At 36.4% G+C, this 17240-nt stretch overlaps 2 protein-coding genes across 2 annotated transcripts; one reads left to right on the forward strand and one right to left on the reverse strand.

Annotated features, from left to right (window-relative positions):
* Positions 1–213: 213 nt before the first annotated feature.
* Positions 214–5621, forward strand: TIM (triosephosphate isomerase). The gene is made up of 9 exons (XM_088221977.1): positions 214–584; positions 1055–1081; positions 2252–2321; positions 3413–3536; positions 3701–3785; positions 3895–4027; positions 4156–4329; positions 5077–5159; positions 5288–5621. The coding sequence occupies exons 1-9, from the start codon at positions 363–365 to the stop codon at positions 5342–5344; spliced, it is 975 nt and encodes a 324-aa protein (XP_088078103.1). The 5' UTR covers positions 214–362; the 3' UTR covers positions 5345–5621.
* Positions 5622–8134: 2513 nt separating this feature from the next.
* Positions 8135–16226, reverse strand: LOC110816596 (DNA (cytosine-5)-methyltransferase 1-like). Its single transcript, XM_088221976.1, has 12 exons — positions 15877–16226; positions 12650–14153; positions 11045–12557; positions 10801–10965; positions 10511–10709; positions 10313–10424; positions 10065–10212; positions 9680–9877; positions 9316–9594; positions 9072–9233; positions 8774–8992; positions 8135–8533 (listed from the first exon to the last, which is right to left on the reverse strand). The coding sequence occupies exons 1-12, from the start codon at positions 15956–15958 to the stop codon at positions 8396–8398; spliced, it is 4719 nt and encodes a 1572-aa protein (XP_088078102.1). The 5' UTR covers positions 15959–16226; the 3' UTR covers positions 8135–8395.
* Between the last annotated feature and the right edge of the window lie 1014 nt (positions 16227–17240).

A 17240-nucleotide genomic window follows, 5' to 3' on the forward strand; every position in this document is an offset into this window, starting at 1 on the left:
AAAGATAATTTATTACTGAATTCCTCAAAAAAAAAAAAAAAAAAAAAGAAACCCCGCGCCTATTCCCTAAAATTTCATTTTTTTATTAAAAAAAAGTATTAGTTAATTAAAATGGATCCTTGTCCCAATAGAGTGTACCCACGCGCTCTAAACTCCGTGTAAATCCACCGACCCCACCCTTTCTTCCTCCGACGATAAAATCCCAGCTAACAACCACAACTTCACCCACTCCTTTTTGCCCCTCAGCCAACCCCCAAGTCCACCATTTTCAGAACTTAGACGAGAATATATATATATATATATAACAAAACATAAACACTAACCTACAACCTCTCTCTCCTCCTCTCAGCTTCATTGCGGTTATGGCGGTGTTCTCTACCTCCCTCGCGCCTCAAATCTCCGGCACCAAATCAGCAACCTCCTATTGCCCTCTCTTCTCCGGTCTTCGCCGATCATGCTCGAAACTCGACAGCATCTCCAACTCACAAGAGTCTTTTGTTCAACACATCAACTCTACTCTCCGTCTCTCCTCATCTTCTCGTAAGCCTTGCAGAGGCGTTGTTGCCATGGCCGGCTCTGGCAAGGTACTACCTTATAATCTTTTCTTTTTCGCTTTTGTTCCTTGGTTCGTGGTTATTATTTCCTTAAGATATAGCTTAGATGTGTTCTGGTTTTACTTTTCATGCTTTTTAGTGGAAATGCTTGTGATGTTAGGGAATGCTGGCCAGTTTCTCTGCTAGTACTAGTCATATTTGTTGGACTTGATTCCGATGTTGATGTAGGAAAAGACCCTTTTTTTTCTAATGTAACAAAATGAACTCGGGAAATTGTCTATGGAGGTTTGTGATTGGGATTGGTAGAGTCGTATACTTAACCAATTTGGTGTTTTTTTGGATGTTATGCTTATAGGAGCAGTTTGTTTGGATTTTTCTATTTGGTAAAACACAAAAACGTTGTGTAAAAATCTTTATTCTTCTATAATAATATTTCGTATAGGTTTTAATGCTCCCTCATTTGGTCATGTTTTAATCTCTTCTCTTTGCTGTATTTGCAGTTTTTTGTTGGTGGAAACTGGAAGTGTGTAAGTCCTTTTTTCTCATTGGCTCCATCTTACATTGTTTCTTCATAAAATTTATTAGAAGTCTGCAATTAGTTTCATCAATAATTGTTATACATGCTATATTTTATTTTCACAAGTATTTTCTTTATTCATATTCCCGTGCGTTTTGAATAATAAAAACTTGAGATGTACAAGGTTTTATTTCAAGTCAGTTTGTAGTTTGGAATTCTTAATCTTAGCTGGTAAATATGCAATTAACTAATAAACTTCTTAAGTCTATCTGAGACATAATTTCAGTAAGACATCATTATGGTGGTCCTTTAATTTTCTTTTATAGAATCTAAGCGGGTGAAGAAAAACAAGGAGAATTGTGTAGTATTAAATCAAATACTTCAGTAGGGGAAGTATTAAATCAAATGATGATTTGGAATTGGTTTTGAATCATTAAGATTGATATTTCTTGCGTATCTAAATTCTGAGAATGCCTTTTGTTTTGACTCTTACGAAAACTAATAACTAGGCACAAGAAAGCTAAAGCATCATTATCAGTAGTCTAGGAGGTATGCTCAGGACATGGACATGTTTGTTGGAGTAAATAGTTTACTTTGAGATGAGAGAAGGTGAGGCTGCAACATAGTCCTTTCTTTCTTTTGGCTCTTCTAGTTATTTCAACAGGTACTTTTTTTCTATGGTTATTGGGATTATATAATATTTCAGATATATCTACATTTATCACTCCAGTCTCACCCTTATCACTTGGAATTAGATTTTTCCTGGTCTTATATACATGGGTTCTTCTGGCTTCTGAACTTTTCTAAGATGTCATTCATATCGTACGTTTATTATATTACATGCAAATGAGGGTTCTCCTAATGTATTCTTAAATTCAATCGTAGTCTTCTCTCTTTTCTTCTTACTCTTCTTCTAAATGGTCAATCTGTTGTATTTTCCTCTTATCGATTTTTTTGCTTCTATCCTGGAAATTTGGCATCAGATGGGCGATTCTCCTTCTTTGTTCAAACCCCATGTTAATTTTTAATTGCTGTTGTCGACTGACATTCTGCAACTTCCTTAAGTTAAAAAATGAGTGACAAACTGGTGCCCGATCATTGGCATGGCATAGACATGGTTGTTTTACTTATTATTCGTTTTAACTATTTTCTAAATGAGCTTATGTGTATTCTTGTCTAGAATGGCACTAAGGACTCCATCACTAAGCTTGTTTCTGACTTGAATAGTGCAACATTGGAGACTGATGTTGGTAAGATATTCATTTTCTAATACTCAATTATGTTTGCGTACTGCACTTTTCTTAAGCTTTATACTTTTGTAAGTGTTGTCTGTTGGTTGCTGGACGATCTGCACAGTTGTGAAGAACTTAGTATATCATCTAATCTAGGTGTACATGCTGTTTAGTCGTAATAAGATCAATCTGAGCATGTCCAGCAAACCCTCTAGCATATTGCAAAAAATGCCGTCTTCTTTGTCAAGTCCTTCTACCACAATCTTCTTGGCCAGTCAAATTTAGCTCTTAGATTTCCTTGAAAGCGGATCTAGAAGAAGAAGGCATCACTTGTATTGCCTTCTTCTCTAGGGAGGCTGCCTAGGGCAAAATCTTCACTGTTGCCAATCTAAGAAAACAAGGGAGAATCATTGTCAGTGTTTGCTAATTGTGCATTCAGGAGAATGAATCCCCTAATAATTTACTCTTGTAACCTGAGTATATGGGATTCCGTTTGCAACCTTTTCTATATTTTTTCGGCTGGACAGCAGATTGGTGTCAGATGAATTCTGGGCCTGGGTGGCATTCCCATCAACAAGGAGAGGACGAAGCTCGTGTCCCTCATCCCATTGGCTATTGTGTGGATGATACGAAAGGAAAGGAACAACAGAGTTTTTGAGGACGCTGCTTTGTTTATACTATTAGAGAGCACTGGTTCAAACCTTGAGTTTTTCTTATAGAGGTCTCTACATTCCATGTTGGGAGGATCAAGGAGCCTTATTGACTTTTTGTTTTCTTCTTGGTAGATTCTTTCGTTGTATAGAGCAATGACTACTTTTCGTATAGAGCCTTATTATTTCAAGAAAAGATTGTTTTTTGTATAGAGCCAGCACCTCTTTGATGCCTATTTAATGTAGTCCCTTCTCCAGAGAAAAAGGAAATTGGTTGATATTTGAGGTTGAATCATTGGTGACTACTTCTTGGGTGCCATGTCGATTCATGTTATTCATCATTTTGTTTTTTATAGAATCTCAGTGTTACTCTATGAATATTTTTTTTTATCATATCTTTTTGAGTTACTGGGAATTAATGAAGTTTCTTCGTTTTCATTATTTTTTTGAGTTAAATAGATGTTGTTGTAGCCCCGCCTTTTGTCTACATCGATCAGGTGAAGGCTTCATTAACAGATAGAATTGATATATCTGCTCAGAACTCTTGGGTGGGGAAAGGTGGAGCTTTCACCGGAGAAATCAGGTTGGCTTGCACATCACCTCTTATAAAAGCTTTTCTTTATACTTTTGCAAGGCTGAAGCTGTTTGATCATCTTAATCTCTTGAGTAGACACTGATGTAATTGCATGCATGCATGTTGCATTACCCCATTTTTCATTTGTTCATTCCAACTGTACGCCTCTGTAGCGTGGAGCAATTGAAAGATCTTGGCTGCAAGTGGGTTATTCTTGGGCATTCTGAGCGCAGACATATTATTGGTGAAGATGATCAGGTAAAAGTTTGCAACTATATTCTTGACAGATTTGAAAAGGGTTAAATGGCTATTGCTTTTTGTCATGGATGCAATATCTAGACTCATACTGAACCTTTGTCAACTATAGTTCATAGGCAAAAAAGCTGCTTATGCTTTGAGTGAGGGTCTTGGCGTAATAGCTTGTATTGGGGAACTGTTACAAGAAAGAGAAGCAGGCAAGACTTTTGATGTATGTTTCAAGCAACTGAAGGCTTTTGCCGGTAAACTTTCTTAGTGGTGCCCATATTTTTTATTTTGGCACAAAATTTGGTTTTTTTTTTTTCAACTCAGTTATCACATGGAAAAGTAAAGAATTATCCCAAGAACCCATCATTTCTATTATGTGCAGATGCTACGCCCAGTTGGGACAACATAGTTATTGCATATGAACCTGTATGGGCTATTGGGACTGGTAAGGTGGCTTCACCCGAGCAGGCTCAGGAAGTACATGTAGCTGTCCGTGATTGGCTTAAGCAGAATGTTTCTGCAGAAGTGGCTTCTAAAACTAGAATTATTTATGGAGGTACTTTATTTACTACATTGTTTCCATTTATAAATTGTTGGATTCATTTTATATTATACTTATTACTGAATATTATGTAATTACATGTTCTCGTTTCAAAAGAAAAATTCATTGCAAAAATTTTTGTAGCTACAAGTTCCCATTGAGTAGATTCATGTTATACTTTTTTCCCTCCGAGTAAAACTTAGTTTGGTATGTTTAGAATCACTGAATTTGCAGAGAAAGAAAATTTTTTCTTTGACTGAACAATTTCCATGTTTTCTTAACTGCTAAACAAGCAGTAAGAGTAAATTTTCCTTGGAACCTGATATGTTAAATTAGTAGTGCTGGTAGTTATATGAGGATAACTTACGTCACATTGCAAAATCAGACTCTGAAAGCAGTTAAACATGGTCCTGTCATCTGCAGCCATAAGTGCTTTTGTTATTGTAAGGAAGTTCATTGCACATGTTTCCTGTTTTAGGGTCTGAGGGGGAATCAAATGCGCATAACCGTACCATACCCTCCGCGCTTGTTCATGAAAACTCTCATTCTATGTTTCAAATATCTGACCTCCAAATCACAATGGAAAGATATGACTGTTACACAAAGTATTTTAGCAATTTATGGAAAAATTACATCAGTGCCTATAGTAAAAAAATTTTAAAAAAATCTCAGTGAGCTACACGTGATGTTTAACCCTCTGTAGTTCAAGATCTTGTGATAAACTAACGTGATGTGACCTAACAGTAAGCTATCGACATGCAGGATCAGTCAATGGAAGCAATTGTGCCGAGCTTGCAAAGAAAGAAGATATTGATGGTTTTCTCGTTGGTGGAGCTTCCTTGAAGGTATGTGCTGCCACTCTTTTCCACTGACTTTACAGAATTCGTTATTTATGGTCATTGAACAATTTGAAATGTTCAATTTGCTAATTTGTTTGGAGCTGATGTAATCAAAATAACTTTTGGTTATACAGGGCCCAGAGTTTGCAACCATTGTCAATTCTGGTACATCGAAGAAAGTTGCTGCCTGATTACTGATCGTGACAAGGAAGTACATGTAGCTGTCCGTAATTGGCTTAAGCAGAATTTTTCTGCAGAACTGTTACAAGATCTTGTTAATGTATGCAAGTTATGAGCCAGTTTTTTTACCTGAAGGTCTGATTACTTTCAGCTTTTCGTTTTCTTAACTCGCCCAGGAAGATAGAAATTTTCACTTTGTTTCTCTCTGCTTTTGCTCATGTTAAAAGGCAATCGACACGGAATCAAATAATGTCGCAATTATACCTTAATGAATTATTTTTCATTTAATTGAGAATTGTATCATGTATCGTAAATATTTTTCTTCCTTGCGGGAGTTATGTACAATTTGTGAGGCATAAGACTTGAATCTCATGTCGAACATATAGGACTTTGACATGAAATTGTGTAGGTCTTTTCCCTTGTTTGCAAATTGCCATGGCATTCAAGGAGGAAAATTTGGTGTATTTCCTGATCAAAATCAATTAAATTTGGGACTATAAATGTTTGGAAAATAAATTCTAAAATTCAAACTTGGATCAGCGGAAATTCATAAAGTGGCATCTAATTTAATTTACTTGAAATTATTGATGCGATGAATTTGGCCTTCCACAAGAAACAAAGATTGACTCAATTTAGAGACCGGCTCTTGAATTCATAAATTTACTTCTCTATTTCTAATGTATCTATGCACATTCTACAAAGTGTAATATAATAAGGTAGTTGATGGTGAACAACCAGCAAAAATCCAAGGACTTCAATGGCTATTACCAACTTCAATATATTGTGTTAAAGAAGCAATATTTCTTGAAAGATGTAGATCAGAAGCAAGATTCCAGTTGCTGTGGACAACTGAGTATTCGGGATCAGAAAAGTTGATTATGATGTTTAGGATACAGTGGACGCTTATGTCCTTGAAGCAGCAGATCGAAGAAGAGAATTCATGGCTTCTGCAAAGAAACGTGCCTGCATATGCAGCAGGTAAAAGAAATGAGCCAATTTCTACCTCATTGGCAGGTAGATTGAAGAGTCAAGAGGTCGACTTGCTGAAACTTCGGCTCAGCTCTGACCAATTTGCCAGAACGAAAAAGTAGTGTCCACAAACAATTCAGAAATGTTCTGAGGAGCTCCTCATAGCAGATAAAAAGGAATTTGTTGATTTTGAAGGCAACTTAAAAACTTCGGTATAGCAGCTTCTTAAAGAAGAGAGGCAACGCTCTGTGGTTGCTTTTTTATATTTAAGTCTCTTCCTGAAGATTTCATGATCAATCAGAAAAACTAACTGGCACGACTGTGGACTGCTTGAATGATCTCATTGATAGAAGCATCCATGGAAAGGATAAGAGCTTGCAGGGTCCATGATCTCGCTGCGTGCTCCCATGGAACCCAAGTAACATTTCAGCACCTTGAAAAACCTTCAACTGCTCACGTATGAAGTAACTGATCAATGGCTGACGATTGAAGCAATGAATCTAATAAACTTCTGTGAGCTGAAGATACAGGAAATACTCATTGCAGACATGAAAACTCTCACTCAACTGATTGGGAAGCTGCAGGCTCTAACACCGTAAAAAAAAAATGGTTTTTATTTCACTTCTGCCTCTTTCTTATCACAAGGATCTTTTCAAGTCATGTATGGCTCAAAAGTGAAGTAAGACCCAATGCTGGCACTCAAAACATTCTCTGCTAATTATGTTTTTACCTGGAAAACGACTCCCATTGCAGATACGAAACGGTCTTTGTCAGATGGAGTTACCACTCTAAGTTCCTATGTATTGATGATGCTCCCAATCCTTCCAAGAATGTAAGACAAGTTATTTGGTCATAGATTTTACAGTCCCAGGTTCATTTTTGTTAATGACTTTTTAATCATCTTCCTTATTAGTTAACACACGGTTAGCATAATTTGATTTCTAGCAATAATCTTTCTGAATCTGGAAAGCAGTGAAATTTGATCTTCAATTAAACAATCACGGTGCAAGACACTCAAACTCACTTTTTCTGGTGAAGTTAAAAGAATCTTTCACTTTCAATGCCAAAGCAAGGTATAAGAATGACTTTGAGTGAGCATGACTCAATGCTAAGGATTAACAAGTAAAACATCAATACTCAAGCATTTATATTCTTCCAATTCTCAAATCATTGGAGCAAATTTACTAACAATTAACAAAACCATTAGCGAGACAGATTAAAAATAGAGAGGAAGGGAGAAAAATGGAGTGGTTTTATCCAAAAAGAAGGGGTCCAGAATGGAAACAGGGGTGGAAGGGACAAACCATAGCTTCTATCTCAGTGCCATCGATACATTTGCTCACCGTTTTTGCAATTGTTTTAATCTTGTTGTGGTTCTCACAGTTCACAAACTATAAGGCCCAGTTGCACCACACAGCTATCAACTTTCAGCTGCTGATCTTCTTGTTGCCAGTTCTGCTGATCTTGTTAATGGCTTCGTATTCTAATGTTGGAAGCTACAGCTTTCGGGTTCCATGTCTACAGGCTGGCGGCTCGCCATGGGGTGTTGCAAGCTTAGTTGTTCTTGTTTTGGTGTTGCTCTCTTATCAATCTTCTTTTCATTCCAAGTGGTTTGGACCTCTACGGAGGTCGGATTAGTAAATCTCTTACATTCTGTGACTCGAGTGGTCTTATGACCTTGCACATTTGGCAATGTAGTTTTTCACTCTAATATCCTTCACCATTATAACCATGTCAAATGATAATGTGCTTTATGTTCATGTAGTTTCCCGTTGATAATTAACTTCTTTGATAATTTCTAAATATACTAATTATATGTTTGCATCAAAATATATCAAAACTATTTGATAGCATGCTTTATGTTATTTACTCTTCAATTGATAATATACTTCTATGACAACTAGTTCATATATATAGTAGTATGCTTACTGTACTCTCCAATTGATAATTTACTTCTATGGCTCAGCTAATTTGTAAATATACTAGTTATATGTTTACAGTCAAAATATATCCAAACTTCCTAAAAGCTTCACCGTCATGAAAATTGGCCAGGAAGAACCAGAAAAGTTGAACTTCCAGGCTTCAACTTCAATCTAAACCGCCCTTTTACAGTCCACTGCTTCCTTGAGTTTTCTCCCAAGTGCAAATGCCAGGGGTGGAGGAACAGCATTCCCAATTTGTCGGTGTTTGTGTTGAATGTTACCCGAAAATTTATAGCCATCAGGGAAGCCCTATGAAATTAAAACAGAAGAGGATATTTAGAAACTAAACACAGATCATGTAACTTTATCTCCTCACAATTACAATGGGAAAGCATTGATTTAACAGCTCAGCCAAATTTATCTCATCTTAAAGAAGACATAAATATCTTTTTCTTTATGATCATTAATAGATTTTAATTCTCAGATTATATATATATAGACACATTTATATAACAAAAGGCAGTAAAAGAGCAGCAAATATTTACTTACTTGGGACCGTGCACATTCACGCACCGTAAGAATTCTGTCCTGATCTGGGTGGAAGCACATGCCCACCTTTCCCATTGGCTGAGGATCTGTAATTGATGTTGGGAAGTTCCCTTCCCAATCTAACCTTCCAAACAGCCCCTTCCACTGATTGTGCCGCTTGGCAGTGTTTGGTAGGCACCATGGGATCAAATCCACTATTTGTCCAGTTGACAACTTCACCTGGAATTCACCGATAAAATGAATTTAATGATGAAATAAGTAAATGTGGAGTTTAGTTCAAATTTGAATGCATTGCCACCTTTTCATCTGGAAGATCATGCCAATCAGCCCCAGGCCGCTTTGGGATCTTCTGGCATCTAATGAGATTCAATTCATTCATTTCTTTCGAGATGTGATCAGTCAACACAACTATGTTTCCTCGAATTCTTTTTTGGAACCATGAGACAGGATCATTACCATACTGCAGAGAAGAAAAGCTGGAATCAAGATGCACACAACTGATACAAGCATGAAAGAATTCCTGATTCTCAGTTTGCACATACCTCCAAGATGGCCTTAGATGCTCCATTGCCTACAGGAGGCAGATCACCAATTGTATCCCTTACAGTAATAGCCCGAAATGGGGCTCCGCTTGCGGTACTACGAACAGCAGCATACTGCAAACCATCTGATAATGAGATTTTCAACTCTGGAGCGGCAAAGACATGCATCGGCTCCGGCCATTCTGGAAGAATCTCTTCTGGGGAGGCTGCCCATATGAATGCACGTTTACGTGACTGAGAAACACCATAAGCTCCAGCTTCAAGAATACCAAATCTCACCTAAACACAGACAAGCAGTTGAAGATGCAAAATTGAAATCGAATTTTGTTTTATCCCAACAGTAATAGAAACATTTATAATCTACCTGGTAACCCATTTCAAGGAGTGATGCTAGAGTTAAGCGAAATGTCTGCCCTTTATTGAATGAGACAAAATTCCTCACGTTCTCTAGGAGGAAATATCTTGGCCGAAAATAATCAGCAAAAGATAAGAATGCCAAGATCATCTCACACTGAACTTTACTCCAAGTGCTTTGGTTAAACCTGTTCATTCCAGAGAAACCCTGCAAAATAGTGTCATCCCTTTAGTGAAACAGCACAATATTAGTGTCAAATGTTTTCAATATAATAGAGGGGAGAAGGAGAAACCCTGTTAAAATAGTCTCGTCTCATTTAGTGAAAACAGCAATATATTAATGTCAAGTACTTTCAATGTTGTAAAGAGGAGAAAGTAGGTTAAAAAATCTGTACTTGACATGGAGGGCCTCCATTGATAAAATCCACTTGCCCCGGCATGGGCAAATTAACCTTCTTAATTTCATCCAGAGCCAAAGCTAATTCAGCAGCTTCTGAAGTTGAGATACAGTCATCTACATCCCCACATTTCTCCATCACAGCCCTTTAATACACATTATCTTAGAGTAAGTCAATATAGAAGAAAGAGAGGATGTACAAGTGAAAATGAAACATTATCAGTTGCATCTTAATGCAAGATTCACCTAAGAATCACATTGCAGTTGTTGACAAACATCAACGACTCAGGGTGGTTTAGTGTAAATGCATCTCCAGCTGGCTCCTCATACTCAATTGCCCATTTAGTTAAACATACACCTGCACAGTTGAGCATTAAATCACCAGCTTGTTGGAATGAGAAATAAGCTCATATGGTTGACATAGAAAAAGAAAAGGGCCTGTACCAGATTGTTGCAAGCCCTCTGACAAGCCTCCACAACCCGCAAAAATGTCCAAAGTGGCCAAGCGATTGTCTTGAAGGGCTTCTTTTTCCTTCATTTCTAAATCACTTTCTCCCTCTTTACCTTTTCCCTTTTTTTTCCTAACTGCAGCATCACCATCTATATTTCCAGTTGAGAACCTTAATTTGACATGACCAGGTAGCTGTCCAAATGAAATTGTAAATGAAAAAATGTCATGATCATAATGTTAGTTTGATAACCTTTTCACATTGATCTACTCGGCCCAAATTTACCTGCTTGATAGACCCTTTTGAAGGATCATACAGATGTTCACAAAAGAAAATGTGCTGAAACATTGAAGGAGAGCTGCAGGCAGGAAGATCATTTTTCTTTCTTACTTCACACTTCCCCTCTACATCTTCAATGGATATGAGATGGGTTTCTTCACTGTAATAGACCTAAAAAATAAAAAGGGCCTCAGTGAGAGACAAGCTTATATATCCACAAGAAAAAGTTTATTTTCAACCTTGTCCTTACCTCTCGTATATCCGAGCAATATGTTTTCTCAGCAGAAATATCCTCAGGTCTGAAAAATCTTCTGACTTTAAGCTGGGTAGATTTCATTTCAGCTTGTCTGGATTCCTTTGAAGTACTAATTTCCAGAACTTGGCAAATAACGTAGGCCTTCAGTCCTATATTCCTGCCACTCTTAAAAGTTTCACTCTCCCCCCTCTCCCTCTCAGCAGAAAAAAGATGGGGACTTGCATAAATGTAATCGTGGATAGAATACTCAACACCCCTGTAGGTAAAAGCAGTTCTGGATGCATTCACTTTAAAGCTTTCCTTGTTTTCTTGCTCTTCTTTAAAAAAGCATGAGCTGCAGGACCCAGAACCAACACCCAGTTCACTAGAAGAAAGGCTAAGAAAGGCACCTCTCTCTGGCCAGTACAGGCTTTTGCAAAAATATTCCACCGACAACCCTTTCCTTTTTCTTTCTTCTGCTCTTGCTCTATCAATTTTATCAGCATTAGCATTATCTTTCCTATGCTGATACCCCCAAGGCCTCAACCGAATTTCTAGATTGACGGTCTCTTTGATGTCACCCAAGTCAATATCCATGCATTCATTTGTTAAGAACAACTCCCTATCATTTGCTGCATTGCCAAGTACGGTCTGAGACCCTCTTTGCATCATTCTTCCGTGAAACATTTTGCTTCCATCTGGCGTCTCATACATGTACTCCACAAAATAGATGGCTGGAAGTTCATCAGATGCATCAACTTCCACCAATGCAGCAGCACCTACAGCTATTACATCTCCATGAACAATGGCTTGCTTATAAAGAGTTTCACTGGAAGATGTTTTCCCTATAGGCATTCCATCCCATCTTATTTCTCTCTTTGCAGAACTTGATCTAATTCTCATTGGGGCTGAATGACATTTTCCAGCTTCTTCTGAAACCACCAACTTCTCTTGGGCATCATCTTCCTCATTTTCATCTTGCTCCTCAATATCATCCTCCTCTTTCACTTCACAATCGGTGACCTCTTTTGAATCCTCTGGAGAGTAATTTGAATAATATTCCCCCCAGATTCGATTGATAAGCCGAGTTGTTGTTGCTTGCATAACCTTTCTCTTTGATATTATAGGTGCCATTGCTGCCCTTGGATTCAAGTTTGGTTCTTTTTGCTGAGCCAGTTTCTTCTTTTTCACCAACCACTTGGTATGGTGCCTCTCCTCCATTTTTTGTGTTAGACCAACAACAAATGCACATTTTCTAACCTCCGCATCTGGAAATTCTGCAAAAAGCTGCAGTATTATTTGCCCATGAACTACTGTATATCTTTCCACAGCAGATGGGTCAGAAGATATGTATGCAGGATTATCCTTCCTGAATTCGGATACTCTCTTAATAACATCTGTGAAGGAAAGCCGTGCCACTCGGCTTTGCTCCTTCAACAATGTAATGATGCTTATTGCAAGCCTTGCTGTTTTTAGGACCGGTTCATACCACGGAGCATATTGCTTTGATGGCTTTCCAAGTCTATACCTGAAAATCATTATTAGTTAAAAATTAATTGTTAAAAAGCTCAAACTGGAAAAACATAACTACAATGACCATTATAAGAATATTCACTGTACCAGGCCATATCTGTCCGTATCGAAATGAAGATCATCGATGATCCAAATTCAATCATCCACTCCTTTATTGCACTTAAATAGATCGGCATTCCTTCAACATCATGTGCTCCTGAACCCCCCGAGGAAGACTGGCTAGAATCAGCATCAAGACAAAAGCCACTTCCATCATCAGCAGTCATAACCCCTGACCCAAAGATCGTGACATCAATATCTGCACATGGTTTCATAGGCAAAAGCTCCAATGAGATCAACCTTGAGTCAGAGTTGTAAAGTGCCCAGTTGTGTAGCATGCTTCGAGGAAGTTCGTCAGTGTCAAGCACATCAAAGTCATTGTCAAAAACTATAAACTCATCAGTTTCCTCATCGGTGTTCTTGTAATATGCTGGGAGAGGATAATCATTGACCAGCTCATCTTCATTAATCTTAATATAGAATTTGTTAGACGAGGAAGCCGGGGCTCGATTTCTCCTCTGTTTCATAGACTTCCAGTACTCTTCTTCTTGTAGTAGTCTAGCCAATTTTGCATCGTCACCTTCTTCAGAAGCACAAGCAAGTGAAACAGACTGTTTAGTTTCATTCTCTTCGTCTCCATCTCCAGAATCAATCCTCAAAACACCACCAGAAATTGTTTCTTTTGCCTGCATAAAATTTTCAGATTTTCTGCTATAATCTCTGAGGGCAACCAGACCAGGCAACTCGACAAATTTTTTATCATTCTTTTTTGCAGTCTCATCCAAACCTATCAATTGATTATAAACAAATTCACCCTGGGAGAGGACAAAATCCCTGATAGAGGCTCCACCAGTGAAGCTCTTGTTTCCACTCATTGATCGAACAACTCCAGCAAGCAACTCATCCAGACTGGAGTCAGGATTCCCACCAAATGATTCTGATACCCTCTTGTAAACCTCCACACAAACACGAGCCTTCTCGAAAAAAGGATCATAGAACTTCCTATAGCTAGATGCAGGTTTACGACAATCATAATCTGCAACATCAGTTGAAAGCCATATCACAGGAAACCCATCTTCATAACCAGATATATCCCATGATTCTACACGCCCAAAGCCTTCACATCTAACGCCCTTCTCCTTTTCCTTGTCAGAACTTTCTTCAAGTGGCAAGATATTACCAGAAATAAAAAGCTCATCAACTTCCAACATCTCAGGAGGCTGAGGGGCACCATGTTGATCGTGCAAAATAAAATCAGCTAGTCTTCTATTTGGACGATCATTATTATTATCATTTTCTCCAGAAGTAAGGCGCACAGCCAGAATCTCTTCTTCTGCAATCTGTTTTTTCTCCTGTTCAACGAGACAAGATTTTTCCAGTAACCGAATAGATTTTTCTTTGAAATCTGAACAGGCAGCAGCTCGCTTTGGCCTTGTCCGGGAGCCAACAGGCTCCTCGGACAAGGTTCTTTTCCTTCCCTTTTGACCAATTGCTGCAACCTTCTTTTTAATGGCAACTGCAGATTTTTGTTTACCTTTCTTGTTCATTTTTCCTATTACAGATAATGTAGAAAATCTGAGTTTATAAGGAATATCTTTTTTTGAAATAAAGAGTTTACACGGAATATCAAGATTGCAATAACTCATTTCAGGTAAAAAGTAAAATAGAATAGAGCAAATGAAGACAACTATAACATAAAAGGCAGAATCAAGATATGAATAAGACCAGCCAGGTTCTACGTAAGGCATTACAATTATGTTCTGACCAAAAGAAGGGTGGTGAAAAAGGAAGAAATGTACAGCTATAGCAGAATGGAATAATTGCCAAAATTGCAGAATCCATTGATAAGAAAACGACATAAAATTACTTATACTTATCATGAATGCACTTGTAAGGTGATGCATTCTTAAGAAACAATCAATGTGTTTACATCTCTGCCTAATCAATTAAGCTCTGTCCAAAAAAAAAAACCTTTTAATCTGCATATTATCTCTGTTAACTGCTTAATACTGAGAATTAGACAGTAATATCAAATAGGGCCACAGTATAAGAATTGACTGAAACTGAAAGAGTGCCTTCAGCAAACACGCAACCTGACAACATGTTCTAAATGTTGATATTCATAAATACATAAAGCAACAAAGACTGACCATCATATATTATCAACACTAAAAACAAAAAAAAAAAGAAGCTTTGGCTATTCCCAAATAGCATCTTGGCCGCAATCATTTTCCTTATTGTCCTATTAGATAAAAGTTTCTGCATGTCTAATACATAATGAATAACAATAGTAAGCAGTTTTGATTTGTTCGAGTACTCTCATTGCACCACAAACAGACACCTTATCAGCAAATGACTAACGCAAGTAGCAGCGCGTGGACATAGATACTACTGGTACATGTGCATTCACGTAAACATGCATTCGCCTAGACATATATAATTTTATCAGCTTCAAATTAATATAGACTCCATGTTAAATCGTTACAGTATATTTGTAAGTGATATGAGAAAACATTATATCATGGAGCACTTATAAATTTACAAGAAAAAATGAAGTAAATTATATTGTAGGATGTCTATAAGCACAAAAGGAAAAGATAATTTAAAAGCTAAAAACCATAAGACTTAAACTTCTTTAAGTCGAGCAGTAAACAAATAAAGCCTGAAAATCTATTAACGTACCTATTGTAACAATTCTCTTGCATAGAGCAACCCGATTGAAATTTAACCTTAAAACTAAATTGAACTGGAAAAGAAGCAAATCCAGCACATACAGTAATCACACTTAACACATGCGGAAGCTCAAACAAACAAACAAACACAACTCAAAAACAAAGATCAACAGAACCAAAAAACATTAAGGCACACGATGCCGTAAGATACAATTAACACAACAATCAGTCGATGCAGACAATCGATTAGGCCATTGTTACAATAGAAGATCAATTGGAACATAAATTGAAACAAGTAAAAGCAACCATTAATAACCAAAAAAAGGCTAATAGAATAACAATCAACCGAGGAATATATGAAACCAATAAAGCACAAATTCTCTGTAAGGAAACATGCAGCGGAATAACAAAACATAACGAAGTAAAAAGAAAAATCAAAGACCGATATCATCAAAAAAAAAACGACGCGCACAGGCCAGATGTGAGCGGATTGACAATCAATCGGGACAGTGTGGTATCCCAGAAGCATACGCTTCGGACATAGGCCGATATTCAACAATCCTATGCTTAAGATTCAATAAGCAATAAGCGTATCGGTGATACCTGATTGGGAAGACGAAGAATTACCGCCGCCAGCGACTTCACTGGCAATGTCTTTAGTATCCAGTATAGCTGCGGATCCCATGCTCTTTTTATACTGAGATTGGGGAAATGAAACCCTCGCCGAAATGCAGATTAGCAAATGAGCCAAAAAGGAAGTCTCGATTCTCGATTCTCGCTTCGAACGGACAAACGTATCACGATTTTCTTGTGGAGTGGAATGATATAGACCTAGAGCTTCTTGTCGATTATGGTAACCAACAGCTAAGCGGGAAGTGGCATTTCATTTTGGCGCTCAACGTGTCTTAATTTTGGTGTATGGAAACGTCTGTGAATTTTTGAAAATTTTTAGATGCTTTCGTGCTTTCTAAACGACATGCCGGATGAGAAACCGGTTGCGATAAAATTAATAAAAAATAAAAATATCTTTATTTTTTGTAATATTTTTTATTTTTTATTATTCTCGTTATTTTATTCAAAAATTAATCTCTCTTTTAAATAAATATGAGAAGATAAATTATAAAATTGATATAATTTATTTAATAATCTAATTTAAATAAATTATAATATTGAATTGTATAAAATTTTTGTAAAATAATTATAAATTTAATATTTATTTTTTATATAACATAATCTTATAATTAAATTAGAAACTTTGAAATAACATATTTTTTTATATTAAATCTTAAAAGAAAAATCAGCTTCGCATGCCAGAGAATAATAATGAATACATGCTTTTTATATGTTTAACAACTATATTTGTACTAATTTTAAGTTATTTATTATAAAATAATATAAATGATGCCGAAAATATTATTAATATCGCTAAATTATATACCATAACACATGCGGAACATAAATTATTATTATTACAAATATTATATTTAATATATCATAATATTTATTTCGTAACATATAATTTATTAAAATAAATAAATAATAGTAAGTTAATATTAATGAGAAGTAAAAAAATGTTATTTATTTTCTAAATTCATTTATATGTTTTATTACATGTCAATAAGTTGATATAATCTAATATTTATATAATATGCACAAATGAAATAGGTCAGTAACAATAGTCTCACAAATAAAAATATTTTAACTAATCAAAAGTAACAATTATAGCAAGAATGACGCATCTATATAGTTTAAGAAGCTATTTATCAAATAAAATTCTTCCACGACACTTATAATGTTACATTTAAATATTTTTTAATTATTTAAATGAACGACATATTGAAATTATTAGAACTTCTCCGTGCCTTATGTCTATTTTTTCTATTACTACACTTGTTATTTGGTATTCATAAGTCGTATGTTTTAGTCATGTAAAAGCTAACATATTCATCTTCTTCCCTTAAGCAATT

This window comes from Carica papaya, chromosome 6, assembly GCF_054855325.1.
Source record: "Carica papaya isolate Zhongbai chromosome 6, ASM5485532v1, whole genome shotgun sequence".
NCBI classification, from domain to species: Eukaryota; Viridiplantae; Streptophyta; class Magnoliopsida; order Brassicales; family Caricaceae; genus Carica; species Carica papaya.